This window comes from Cibotium barometz, chromosome 41, assembly GCF_041138505.1.
Source record: "Cibotium barometz isolate CiBa-2024 chromosome 41, ASM4113850v1, whole genome shotgun sequence".
Lineage (NCBI taxonomy): Eukaryota > Viridiplantae > Streptophyta > Polypodiopsida > Cyatheales > Cibotiaceae > Cibotium > Cibotium barometz.
In genome coordinates this window covers 6,524,069-6,538,564 of record NC_141086.1, presented here as the reverse complement: position 1 = coordinate 6,538,564, position 14,496 = coordinate 6,524,069, and the positions used below count along the sequence as shown (strand labels likewise).

Sequence of the window (14,496 nt, the reverse complement as noted above, 5' to 3'; positions counted from 1 at the left end):
CACAAAACTATAGAAGATGTGCAGAAAAGAGAGAGAGAGAGAGGGGGAGAGAGGGAGAAGAGGACACAGTATTGGGTCCCAAATACCCTATGTAGGGCCCCCACCACGAATGGTGTATTTGCTTTATTAGAATGATGTAAATCTGAAAATAGAGACTGAATCTTGACTTGCAATGTTCACCTTGGTTGGAGCACTCCCCTTGGCTGTCTTGGGCCTTGGAATGCGGAAACCCTTCGTGAATACTGAGATTCTAGACCTGAATTATGGCTGGGCTTTATATACCCCCTCTGATGGCTGGTCGGCTGCCCCAACAGGGGTCGGCCTACTGAAAATCTCCACGACTTGATTTAATAGCATTAAAAGCTGTTTGTAAGTCATTGTTTCACACCATAAAGACTGACCAACATGGCCTAGCATTAAAAGCTGTCCAGGCTGCTGGGCAGCCAATCGCAACTAGTGTGGGGCTGCCCCACACACAGCCGACTGGCTGGGCAAGGCCCTGGGCCCTTTCGGCTGCTTGGCCAGGGCCCCTAGGGCTGGCCGATAGCCTGCCCAGCCCATGCTAGGGCTGGTGGGCACAACGTGGGGCCCTCTTGGCCCCTTGGGGTGGCTATATGCTGCCCCATGCCCACAGCAAGAGCCTTAGGCTTTGCTCTAGGGTAGCCCTATGGGCTGGCCCCCTTTTCTACATGCATCTTCAAACGTTTGGCATCCATTTGCAAAGCAGATACATAGATCATCTGACATCATTCCAAAGGGAGACTCACAGTATTGACTGGCATTGCTTTATGTGCAGGACAGACAATGCACACCTGACCTCGGATGCGTAGTGTGGAACCTTGGCTGACTCGTCTCGGACTAGGCTCACATGGGACCAGTTTCCACTCCAGGTCTTGCACCTTGTTCAGATATGTCTACGTGGCATCCTAGTGCAGGATGCACGTGACATCAAAGATCTTGGATTGGTCTATGCCAAGGGGGGTGATTTACAACTGTAGGTTTTCAGTGATTCCGATTGGGCATGTGATTATGATATACGACAGTCCACATTTGGAAACAGTTTCTTTCTTGACAATTCGTGTATATCTTGGCTAAGCAAGAAACAACCAATTGTGGCACATCATGTTGTGAAAGCTGAATAGAGAATAACATTCACTATGATTGTTGGATGTGTATGGTTGAGAAGATTGATGGAGGATCTTTGTGTCCCTTTAGACATCCCTATTTCTATTCTCACTGACAGTCAGAGTGCAATGGTAGTTTCAAAGAATCTTGTCTTTCATGCCAAGACCCAAGCACATTGAAGTGTCCCTTTAGACATCCCTATTTCTATTCTCACTGACAGTCAGAGTGCAATGGTAGTTTCAAAGAATCCTGTCTTTCATGCCAAGACCCAAGCACATTGAAGTGCATTACCACTATGTCAAAGAGAAGCTTGATGCAGGAGAGATCAATATGATCTATTGCAGTACACATGACAATGTGGCAGATCTTTTCACTAAAAGTTTTCCATAAAGCTTTGGGTCTCTTCCCTTTCAAAGATTAATCTGCAATCTCTGTAAACTTCACATTTGTACTAGGGGTTAATGTTAGATACTTGGTAGTATTACACCGTGAGGCCATGTACTTATGCCATTGGCACTTTTATCCCACTGGGTTTTTCCCCATGGCCATCCAGTTGTGAATAGGTATCTTAGGGTTAGCTAGCTATATAAGCAACCTCATTCATAATTTAGGTTGCTTGCTCATGTGTACTTTCTCTTTGTACGTAGAGAGCTTTCATCTCTCTCCTTTGAGCTTGCCAATCTCTCTCACACTCTACACGCTTGTATTCATATCTTTGAGCATTGTGTGTGTGTGAGTCCGGCTTCACATCTTGTGTGATCCAACAACTAAGACCTAAAAGTCCTAACTCGACCTACCCCAAAAGGGGGATAGATGCTTACAAAGATCTATGGACTTGTTGTTTATAGGTCACAAGAAGTTGGTTGGTTTGTCCTTCACACTATCGGCCTGCTCATGATTGGTGCACTTGATTGGTGCACTTACATTAAATGATACACCTTTCACACGTGTGACCATATCTGTTGGTCGACTGCTCTCCTTGGCTGGCCGATAGGGTTTTGGCCTGTCCTAAGGCTGCTATTGCCTTAAACCTTATGTTTATGTGTTGCCTATTAGCTTGAAAAATCAGCCGTGTCCATGACATGACATTCTCAATTAGTGGCTAGATAGGAGGATTCTCATGAGCAACAAATACGTCTCTCATGAGCAACAAATATGTCATCAGCTCTATTGATGACTGCCATGTGGAAAGCGGACATGCCGACACTAGCACGAAAAGCAGGGAAAAAGGAGAAAACCAACTGCAAATAAGTTTTTCCATTGTTCATAAGCTATAAATAGTCCTCTTCTTCCCCCATTTCTTTTTTTGGCAATTGGAGCTTTCCTTCACTTTAGCCAACCTTCTCGCATACCCGGAGTAGTCAAGAAGTGAAGATTCCAGCATCATACTTTAGCAACAAGGGGTGGTGCAAGGAAGCCATGATCATCCTTGGGAAGGAAACCATTGTAGTGTTCAAGAACAGGGCAGGAAGGCAAGGGACAAATTGGACCAGATGCACATGTCTCAACGCCAGATCTGGAGTGGAATCAAAGACAAGGCAAGGTTTTGAGTGAAAAGGTTGCCAAGAAGAAGGATGACAAGTTTGGAATCCATGAGGAGACAAAGGGATGATGATAGTCATTCAAGGTCAAAGGTTGGAATCTCGTCATCAAGTTTAGCAAGAGGGGATGTCATGTGCACACATGGACATGGCAGCTTTCCATGCTAAGTCTTGATTAGGCAGCAGGTAAACAGTAGGTTTAGGACACTAGCCAGGCTCAAGAGAATGTAGAAGAACCCTTGAAAGGGCAAGATAGCTATTGGCCGACAAAGACTTGCATCAAGTCGGGTTGTGTCCTTTGCTGTTGGCTAGGTGTTGTGCATGATGGGAGCCTATAAAAGGCTAAGCAAAACTCATTTGTTGTCATCTTTCCCTACATGGGGTAGGTATGGTGTTAGAACTTTTAGGATCTTTATGTCATCTCTTTTGGAAGGCCAAAGGCCACAGACAATCTTTATGTACTATATAACATACTAATCCTTATGTACTATATAATATATTGAAAATACAGCTCTCTCTCTCTTCTCTCTCTGTCTTTGTTGTGTTAAAAGCATGGATCGAGCTCTCTTAACTACACATCCTAATCACACACTAATTTGATCTAATGACATGCTAATCTAAGGTGGATAGAAATAAAGGAGACTCATTGTGATGAGTATGTACTAATTAAGTTTAGACTCAAGTTCAATTAGGTTACAAGATAGAAACTTATACTCATAAAAAGACTTGAGATGTTGTGCGCATTGCTTGTATTCTATTGCTTGAAATGTTCTCCTTTTATATGAGGGGAGAGTACAACTTAGCTTTTCTCTTGCATGTGGGATAATTCTCACTTGGTGATGTGCCTTCTCACACTCACTCCATACTTCTTTTGTGCTCCATGGCACCTATTTCTCAACATGTTGGTGACTTGCATCAAGGTTTCTATCTTAGATACTTAGGGTTGAAAGAAAACATAGAAAGCTTCCGCACATTTGACATTTAACACCTATAGATGACAAGTAGTCTTACTCTTCAATTGCTGTAGTATTTACTATCTTCACTTGCTTTTTTGATCAAAGGAGTTTGAGGACGTAGCTTTGTGAGAATGAAATGTTCCCTTGTTGTGGAAGCTTCTAATTTGGATTTTCCTCTAAAGACAATTATAAAATCAAAAAAGGTTGCATGCCTGTTCGGCTTTTCTCACAGCCAAATAGAGTAACTCTTGACCCCATCTAATATGATATTGTTGAGATTGTTGCATTAGGATGGCTTCAAGGGATCTCCAAGGAATGCCTTATTGTTGTTTTCTTCTGTAGAATTAGGAGCATTTATTGTATAAGTTGAGAACTTAGACAATTTTATGAACTAAAGCAATACAAGAAGAGGTTGACTATCGAAAAGTATGGAAAAATTGAGCTCTTTTAGTGTGACCTCTGTAGTGGATCGCAAATTGTTGAAAATTTGGCATGTGTTAGAAGTAAATTAAATTCATGCTAAAGCTGGTTGAGATTGTACATGATCTAATTTGTTATGATAACTTGTAGGGTGCTCATGGAGATTGTCACTCAGAGAAAATGGCTGCTCCACCAAGTGCACCACCTATGTTGCGCCCTTCCGTGATCAATGTAGGCGAAGTTGAAAATAATCTCTCGTCTTCAGTAGGCCCAGGAAACATGCCATTTAGTCATGATTCTGAGGAGAAGAACGGTGGTCATTTTGAAGCAGCAAAACCAAGCACACCCTTTATGCCTGAAAACAAGCAATTTCCACATCTGCATTTTGAGCCATGTCCAAGGTATTTTTCTTTGGCTTTGGTTAGTGCTTTCACACACCTTTCTCATGTAGCACAATGAACCCCCTTTTACGTGCACTTTGATGAATTTAAACCGGTTGAGAACCCAACCCAGGATGCGCTTTCTATTTTCCTATTGAATTGTAGAGATCGTGGGCCTATTTTGGTGCTTAGAATTCCTTCTTTGTTAATATCTATTATTTCATCGATAGGCTTGAACAGTTCAGATGTAACGGGGTACATATGGGGTACATATGCCATAAATGGCCTTCTCTCCCCCCTTCAAAAGGGTAGACTATGGGCTCCCTTGTTATCTCCTTTACCCGTCGAAGTTTATACCATAGAGTATGGGCCTTTCTATGCATAAGTTAGGATTGCACTTTGGTTCTTGTTAAGTTTGGGGCATAACCTGAACTTTCCATTAGTATATCTTTCTGCTGTATTAGAAGGCATGCAATTTCTGTTGAAGTCTTTATCCAATTTGCAGCCAGCTGATATATGCTAATTCTTTCTATCCGAAGCGGTGCATTTGCGCAACTATTATGCTAGCTTTCATATGGTTGAGTCTGTCCTTCACCTTCGTAGAGTGATAGAAACTTAGTTCAATTGTTATCTCCGAAGATTTGTCTACTACCGTGAAATGTCTTTATGCATGAACCTGCACCTACTCTTGGGTGCTCATAACGTGAGTGGGGATGCCATAACACGAAGTCTAGCTATGCGTGATGGAGTTGATGATCTGAAGCTTTGTGAGTAGACTCTTATGGAGTTAAGATTTCACTTTGGTTTTTGTTGAGTTTGGGAAATAACTTGCACTTTCCATTGGTATACATATAAAGGATGTGAATTATACCCCCTTGCAATCGTGCTGCCTGATCAGTACAACCCCTCCTAAAACACCCTCAACGTTACGAAATAATTGTACATCTGGCTCATAGCTCCCGGAATAGTATGTTCAGTTGCTTTCAAGTTTTAGTTTTGTACTTGCCACGGCTGTCTATGTTTCTTAAGAGAGAATACTTGCTATATTGTATCTTCTAACATGGTTTTGCTTTAAGAGGGCAAGATGTTGGGTCTTCAACTAAACAAACGTCGACCTCAGCAAGCCAACAACTACCTACCTATTCCAGGTCATTCATTTTACTCATGCTTTGTGGAATCAAAAGTTTTGAGCCTCTGTAATACTTTTAAATCATAATTTATTTTATTGGTTCTTTTCATTACAAGATTGATGATTCAAGATGAGGGTTGGGATGAGAACTTCTTATGTTTTGTATATATGCAACTACTGTACATTCTATTACTAGTTGGTAACGTGTTTGGGTTTTCTTACATAGCCAAGAGCCAAATGTATTCTTCTTTCTTGTGTGTGTGTGTGTGTGTGTGAGTGTGTGTGTGAGAGAGAGAGAGAGAGAGAGAGAGAGAGAGAGATTAAGTGTCAACTAAAGACCCAATGGACCTATGAGACCATAGTAATAGAATAATGTCCACGGCATATTTTATTTGGAACAGAAAATCAATAGAATAAATCAAAACTATCTCGCTGGAGTGATACACAAATGTCCATGGAAATCTCATCATGGAATACTAAGAACATAAAACATGAGAGGAGCATTAGCCCCCAAGAGATGGTATACCACACTCCAAAATATCAAGCATGGGGCTAATGAGTATGCCGAGAGGTCTCCCTTAGCTACATCACGTGGAAAGGTAGCTCGATGGCGATGGAGCTGATGAGGGGATCGTGGCCTCTGGATCTAGAGCTGATGAGGGGATCGTGGCCTACATCCGGGCGGCTAGGGGCGTCGGGCACGTTGGGATGTGGAGGCCTGGTCTGAGGTAACTCCTCTGGTGTGAGGTGGGTCCACGGGATCCACTATATGAGTGTCCTCCTCCTCCTTCTGGGTCCAGAAGAAGCTGGTGATGGTTGGCTGGCTAGGGAGGGGTTGAGGTGGCTGGTGGTGCCGAAGCTCTCTCAAGAGAGTGTCCCTGTGTTTGTGGAGCTCGAGTAGGAAGAGTCCTAGGCTGCACTAGTCCGAGAAGTCAATGATCCTAGAAAGTGGATCAAATCCCACCTCCCGTGGATTTCGTAGTATACTAGGCAGTGATGTATGTAATGCTTCTCTGTCTAACATTTGAGTGGCATAACCGGCAAATCCTCTCCTCCTCGGGTCTTCTTATGAGCTCCCGGGCTTTGAAGACATGCTGAGCTCTCCCTGTCTCCACTCTTAGGCGGTGGGATGAAACCTATATTTGGCCAATCTCAATCCGTATGGCATGGGATATGTGTACACTCAAGTAGCCCGGCTGTTGGATGAATCCATCGGGCAGTGAGCCTGAGGAAGTGATCTCTGTAGAAATGCATCTTCGGTGGGAGCTCTGAAGGTGTAATCTAACCGGATAACCTGGTTGGTGTACTCATGAGAGAGCTAGAGAAGATGGGAGTCCAAAATGTATTGAAGGTGTTGGAGGCGGTCCATTCAGAGCCCATATCCTGAGAACCAAGTGGAAACTTGAGCATACCATACTCCAGGATGGCCCTCGACTCTCGAGTGCTAGCTAGCTTGAGGACTCTAGGACAAGCCTCGGGTACCCGTGGGGATCCATGTGGCTAATGCGATGGAGGTATGTGACTGTCTAGAAGAGTGCATCCACTACCATCGGGGCTGCAACAAACTTTGCTTGGACTGATGCTTTGCTGCAGATCATACGGGAGAAAATGATTGGGGCCTCTCAACTCATTGCCAATCTTCATCCGATAAGTCTTGCCCCCAGAAGGCTACTCCATACATCAAGGCCGGTGTGACAAAGGGTGTCAAAAAGCCAGCCTTTCATCCTTGAGCTTACTTGAGCGACAGTGCTTCCAGCCAGCCTTTCATCTTGGGCTTCTGGAAATGTGGCTGGAAGCACTGTCGCTCAAGTAAGCTCAAGGATGCATATCCCGTGTCACTCTAGCATGTGTTGCTAGAAGCATGGGCCACTGAAAGTGGCACCAAGGTAGACATTGGATGAGACAATCACCAGAGGATCCCCTCTGTATGTGAAGCTCAATTTGTATGTGAAGGGATGAGAAGTATTGAAGACCATTACCTTGGTTTTACCAAGGTTAATAGTGAGGTCTCTGAGTGCAAAAATCCTAGAAGGCATTCAAATTTCTCTGAATCCCCTCGGCTGAATCTAAAAGGAGAACGATGTCATCTGCATAAAGTAGTAGGGGGATCAAGATGCCTACAACTGTGGGACCAGCCCTGCCTAATTTGTCAATGAAGCTTGAGATCTCATCAATGTAGAGGCCAAAAAGAGTGGGTAATAGAGGGCAGCCTTGTTTCACCCCAATAGTCCTGGAAATCTCGTGCAGTGTACCTCTTGGGGCTCTCACTCAGCCGACGATGGACTCATAATAGAGGGCGATGATGCTCCAAACCATGTCAGATGGGACTCCTATGGACTCTATAGTAGGCGGGCTTGGGGTATAGTATCAAAAGCTTTGTGGAAATCCACAAAGTAGTAGGAAATCCGCTGATGTGCTCTACCCTCCTCGATGATGGCACAGAGGGTGAAGATGTGGTCAAGGGTAGAGTAGCTCCTCCAAAAGTGTGCTTGTCCCGAGGCTCTGCATCCCTATCTGTATGCGAATGAACTGATCTCCACCTCTAGCATTGATCCATAGAGTTTGGCCAATATGTGTGGCCAATAGTGATCGTCTTATAATTATTAGGAATCAAGATTGAATGGATCTCTGGCTTTTGAGGATGGGGGTTGATGGTGCTAGCGGACCAAGAGGGTGGGAATCGTTCACAAAGGGTTCTATTGAACATGTAGGCTAGTAGGGGCGCTAGGGTATCTTCGGCATGTGAGATGTGCTTGGCAGTGAGTCCCTTGTGATCTTGGGCCCACCCATGACGTAGTCTATGGATGGCCTTGAGGACCATGCCCTTTGTGAAGAAGGTGGTGGTGGTGGGGGTAGAGGTGGCTAATGGGGGATATGATAGAAGAAGCGTGCATAGGAGTGCCATGTGTCCAGGTAAGTGATAAGTGTGGGGGGCGATGTTCTTGGAGTTTCCTGCAAGCCTCTTTGGAGTTCGACCCTAAGAAGAGTTGGTATAATTCATCCTCTTTCTGAGAGTGGAACTCCCATTTCTTGCATTGGGTGAGGCGTTGAGAAATCCATTGCCCAATCTGTACCTCATGCTTAAGACGGGAGCATGTGGCTCAACATTCATCATCATGCCGTTGGAGTGTGGAACCACAAGGTGGCTTGGTAGTAGACCATTGCGTGTAGATGAAAGAAGTGGTGCGAGATACGTTGAGAATGGTGGCGAGTTGTGATGTGAGGGCGGGTAGGGGGACAATAGGATCCACATCTTAGAGGTGGCGGTAGTAGACCGTTGCGTGTAGATGAAAGAAGTGGTGGGAGATACGTGGAGAATGGTGGCGAGTTGTGATGTGAGGGCGGGGGGGGGGGACAATAGGATCCACATCTTAGAGGTGGCGGTAGATGTGGTCGGAGTAAATATGGTCAAGCTTGTGATCAAAATGGACTTGGGTGTAATGTGAGATGAGGGGTGGTGGCGGGTACGGGTGGTGTGCAAGTAAGAGTGAAAGAGAGGTAGGCATGGTTAGCTTCAAAGGGGGGTGGCGGGATGGAGAAGTCGAGTCGAGGTGAGGGCATCAGAGGAGGGCCATCGAGACATCCCGTTGTAGATAACAAGACCATGTGCAGCTCCTAGCTCTAGGAAATGGCTCCCATATACTGTGACGTCCTCATGGTCTTGTGGTAATCTTTGTAACCCCGTGTTAGTGAAGTCAAGCTCCTGGAGTCTGATAGGGTTGTTCAGATTAATGAGTGGGACTAGGCGACTCCTTATCTTGGTGTTGAAGTCCCCGATCAAGAGGACTTCCCCCAGATGTGAGAACTCCATAATATCACCATATAATGGTAAGTGAAGGTACTCAAGGATTAGGGTTAGGGTTTACAGAAGGCAATCAGGCGTGGAAACCAAGAGGGAGGAGTGAACACAACTATCAGTATGCTTCAATGAATAATAATCAAGTACAATAGCCACATGATAGTGACCCTAAAGGATAAGTGTTCACATGTCCGGCCATAAATGTGCCGGGTGGACCAAAACACTTATAAACTGCATATAAGTGAAACTGAACTAAACTAAACTGGGGGAAAGAACCTCCACTAACTGAAGTAAAAAGTGCCCCAGTAACCTACTGATGATCACTAGCACTCCTCTGGGTGCATACACAGCATGAAACCCAACAAACCCCCCTGGAGTGATATGTGATCACTGTACATCATCCACCAAAAGGAAACAAATTCAAAGCATTGCGGAATGCTTCAAATTTCGGACGTGGTAATGCCTTGGTGAAGATGTCTGCCACATTTTGATCTGTAGGACAGTAGATCAGACTGATATCTCCTGCCTGGAGTCTCTCCCGAACAAAATGATAGTGAATCTCAATGTGTTTCGTGCGAGCATGAAACACAGGATTCCTGGCCACAGCAATGGCACTCTGACTATCAGGATAGATAGGTGTAGGCTCCTCCACTGAAATATCCATATCAGTCATAAGACGACGCAGCCAAACACACTCAACAGTAGTAGTGTAGGCTGCTCTGTACTCTGCCTCACAAGACGAAGTGGCCACTGTGGTCTGTTTCTTGCTTAGCCAAGAAATGCATGAAGCGCCAAGGAAGAAACAATTTCCACTAGTGGAATGTCTGGTATCAAAGTCACCAGCCCAATCTGAATCATTGTAAGCATGTAACTGCATGTCACCTCCCTCAGGATAAAGCAACCCAAGAGACAAGGTACCCTGCAAATAACGGAATACACGCTTCACAGCTTGCCAATGTGACAACCGTGGGCTGTGCATGAATCTGCTCAACTGAGAGACTGCATACTGAATATCTGGCCTTGTATTACACAAGTAAATGAGGCACCCAACAGCCTGAGCATATGTAGTGGCATCAAAGGAAACACTGTCATCTTGTAGTGACAGTTTCATCCCAGGCTCCATAGGAGTACTAATAGGCTTGCAATCCTGAAATTTAAACTTCCTCAGAAGTTTAGCAACATAACGTGATTGCAACAACCCAATGCCTCTGTTATCCTGCACAAACTGTATGCCCAAATAGTAATGTACAAGGCCCAAGTCAGACATGTCAAATGTCTGTTGTTGCAGTATCTCCTTAAAAGCTGCAATTTTGTCATCATTTGATCCCATGAGCAAGAGATCATCCACATAAAGACTGATGACCAGCAGATCTGTCTCTTCTTTCTTCACATACAAAGTGGCCTCTGATGGACTGTTCACAAATCCCTGAGTGAGTAGAAAAGCATCTATTTTTGCATACCAAGCTCGTGGAGCTTGTTTCAAACCATACAAGGCCTTTTTCAGCCTGCATACTTTCCCCTCATGACCATGTTGTGCAAATCCCATGGGCTGAAATACATAAACTTCCTCCTCGAGGTCCCCATGTAGGAATGCAGTCTTTATGTCCAACTGGTGAACAACCCAACCACGATGTGCAGCCAATGCAATGACACACCTAAGTGTCGACATACGGGATGTAGGAGCAAATGTCTCCTCATAATCAATGCCCTTTTTCTGTGCATAGCCCTTTGCAACTAGACGGGCTTTGTACCTGTCAATGGATCCATCTGCATGTCTTTTCAACTTATAGACCCATTTAGTACCAATTGCTTTCTTGCCTTTGGGCAGATCAACCAAATCCCATGTTTGATTCTTTTTAATAGAATCAATCTCATCCTGCATGGCTTTGTTCCAATGCACATTATCTCGTGCATCCACAAATGAATCAGGCTCATCATCATCCTGTAAACTGGCTGCCATAACCAGATTCAAATCCATGATGTGTGCATGCTCATTGGTCCTTGTCTCCCTACGAGTACGACCAGCAAGAGGACCCTCTAAATGGCTGTCCTGTAATGTCCTCAAATACCATCTAGGTATATGTCTGACTTGTGGTGCTTGCTGTCCCATATTTGGTTCAGCTTCTGGCTCATTTGGCTGCTGAATTTCTGCACCACCTACATCATTTGCTGGCTGTCCAGTACCCTCATGAGTTGGATCACCAACTGTGGAATGAAACTCCATGGGTAGTAGACCTTCAAACACATCATTTTCAGCCTGATTTGTCTCATAACCAGCCATGGATATTTCTGATTTTTCATCAAAAATCACATCCCGACTGATGAATATCTTCCTGGATAGTGGGTCATATAACCTGTAGCCCTTGCTCTCACGGCTATACCCAACAAAAATGCATTTTGTGGCTTTATCATCAAGCTTCCTCCTCAACTCTTTGGGTATGTGTGCATATGCAAGACACCCAAAGATACAAAAATGCGATACAGAAGGCTTGCGGCCATGCCAAGCCTCAAAAGGAGTAATAGAAACCAATGCCTTTGTGGGACATCGATTCAAAATATGACAAGCACACATTACTGCTTCCACCCAAAAGATATGTGGTAGTCTTTTTGCCTTTAGCATACATCTGGCCATCTCCATGAGTGACCGATTTTTCCTTTCTGCAACCCCATTCTGCTGTGGAGTGTAAGGAGTAGTATACTGATGTTTTATACCTCTACTCCCAAGAAAGGAATTCAGCACATGTGACATATATTCCCCCCCTCGGTCAGAACGGAGAGTCTTCACCTTGCATCCTGACTCTGTCTCAGCAAGTGCTACAAAGGCCAAAAATGCATCATATACCTATGATTTCTGTGTCAAAGGATAGACCCAGCATATACGAGAGAAGTCATCAATAAATGTTGCAAAATAAAAGCAACCACCTAATGACTTCGTCTGCATGGGACCACAAAGATCACTGTGTATAAGTTGCAACTTTGCAGTTGCTCTTAGAGCCTGATCACGTGGGAAGGAAAACCTGTGCATTTTTCCCAAAATACATCCTTCACAAATGTGATCTGGAGGCTTCTCCATGAGAGGTAGATCTGTAAACATATTATGTTGCTGCATAAGCATAAGACTACCAAAATTTACATGCCCCATGCGAGCATGCCATAACTCCGCATCAACCATAGCTGGAGTAAGAGTGAATGCATGATAAGCAGACTGATCCATTGGCTGAAATGCATCCAACTCATAAAGTCCATGACATAATGTACCAGTAAGCATCAAGGTCAAGGCATTTGCTTTGTCTCTGACCATGCATTTATCATCATCAAAGTAGACCTGCATTCCACAATGTGCTAAAGAAGAAATGGACAACAAATTCTTCTTTATCCCTGGTACATATAAGGCATCTGTAAGGCGGAGAATGGAGCCATCAATGGCTGTAAGCTGAATCTCCCCAATGCCACAAACTGGATATGAAGCATTGTTGGCACACTGAACAGTTTTGCCAACAGGGGCAGGGCCAACATGACTAAACAAATCCCTGCGAGATGTGATATGTTTTGAGGCACCACTATCAAAATACCAAGTACATGCATGCTCTGTCAAACTGAGTGCCTGTGAAGACCAAGAGGCATCATAGCTGCATGTATAAAAACAGTAATCCCTGTCCTCAACAAAAGAAGCAGTCTCTGGAGGAGCTTTAGAAGTATCATTAACTGACATCCCAGCTTCCTTTGCCTTCTCTTTGGCAATCCTCTTCCTACATTCCGTGATGTAGTGACCTGGCTTCTTACAATAATGACATTTGCCTTTCTTCTTGGGCTGTCCATCACCTTTCTTGGTATCTTGTGAAGAACCACCATCACCTGAATTTTTATATGCACTCTTTGGCTGAGATTTCCCTTTCCCCTTTTGACCTGTAGTAAATGCTTGTTCAGCATTTGTGTTCATATTCATATTCTTCCTCATTTGCTCCTCTTGTAGTAAGAGAGCAACAAGTTCCTGATACTTGAGGGGTTCAACAGCATTCCTCATGCTGAGGTTCAAAGAGGTATGGAAAGCCAAGTAAGATCTTGGCAAAGAGTGCAAGATGGTGGACACAAGCTGTGTCTCAGGAATAATCTCATCCACATTGATGAGTTGCTCTCTCAAATCCTGCAGCTTGTTTAAGTGGCTAGACATGTCATCTCCTTCATTCATTTTCTGATTTTCCAGCTCTCTTTTCAAAAATGAGATCCTAGCCTCATTTACATCTGCTCCAAAGTCACCCATGCATTTTGTGAAGAGCCAGCTGAACGAATATGAGGTATAATGGACCTCTGTACTGACAATGCAATGAGTGACAAAGCTTGTGCATCCCTGGCATCCCATGTCTTTTGAGAATTGTAAAACATATGTGCCTATGCGCTAGGGTTTTCAGAGATAGAAAGGAGAGTGTGGCGGAATCACTCACACAACACACGAGTCCTAAACTACTACTGTCTGTAATATTACAAGAAAAAGTATACAACTGAATCTCTAGTACAATGGATATGGTTGAGTGAAAATGTCAACTGCAGCCCCGTGACCTACTGGCTAGCACTTTGCCTACAAAGAAATGCTTTGTGAAGTCCATCACTGAGGAAAGCAAATGATTATGACACTTTGTCTACCCACATATATATATGCACCAGGTTAACTACCTGCCACGTCATTGCCACCACATCATCATTGCTACGTGGTACTTGCGCCTACCCACGGGCTTGTACATGCTACCCTATAGGTGAGGTGTGTCACAAGAAAGTTGGACTGTGCTCCAATAGAGAAGTTTCATGTGAATGCTTAGGAGGAGAGGGGCGAACGATTAGCTCCGCTATGATGTCAAGTCCCATCTGACACCCAAGGTAGTGAATTAGGTTGCCTAGGGGATCCTCTAAAAGTTATCAACTTGCCTCCGAGCCGGGGTGGGCTCTTTTTGCTAACCCAAAAGCCACACAACTTGTGCCAATTGATCCGTGCTCCTAAGGCAAGGCAAAAATCCTCAATCATCGTTGCTGCAAAATGGGGAAGGTTACCCTCTGACCCCTCAAAGGTATGTAGCGGTATGGGATTGGAGGCCTTGAAGTCCTGTATTCTGCGACGACTGAAATAGAAATGCATGGCCTTTGCTACGTAGAG

At 44.4% G+C, this 14,496-nt stretch overlaps 1 protein-coding gene across 3 annotated transcripts in view; it reads left to right on the top strand.

Annotated features, from left to right (window-relative positions):
- Window positions 1-14,496, top strand: part of LOC147614638 (uncharacterized) — a 68,023-nt gene that overhangs the window by 30,960 nt on the left and 22,567 nt on the right. The window contains exons 3-4 of one of the 3 annotated variants that reach the window (XM_086779904.1): window positions 4,193-4,443; window positions 5,499-5,570. In XM_086779904.1, coding sequence (XP_086636030.1) covers window positions 4,193-4,443; window positions 5,499-5,570 — 323 coding nt within the window. Of the gene's footprint in view, window positions 1-4,192; window positions 4,444-4,939; window positions 5,190-5,498; window positions 5,571-14,496 lie in introns of those variants that run through there. The other 2 variants (XM_086779905.1, XM_086779906.1) reach the window with 2 other exon arrangements.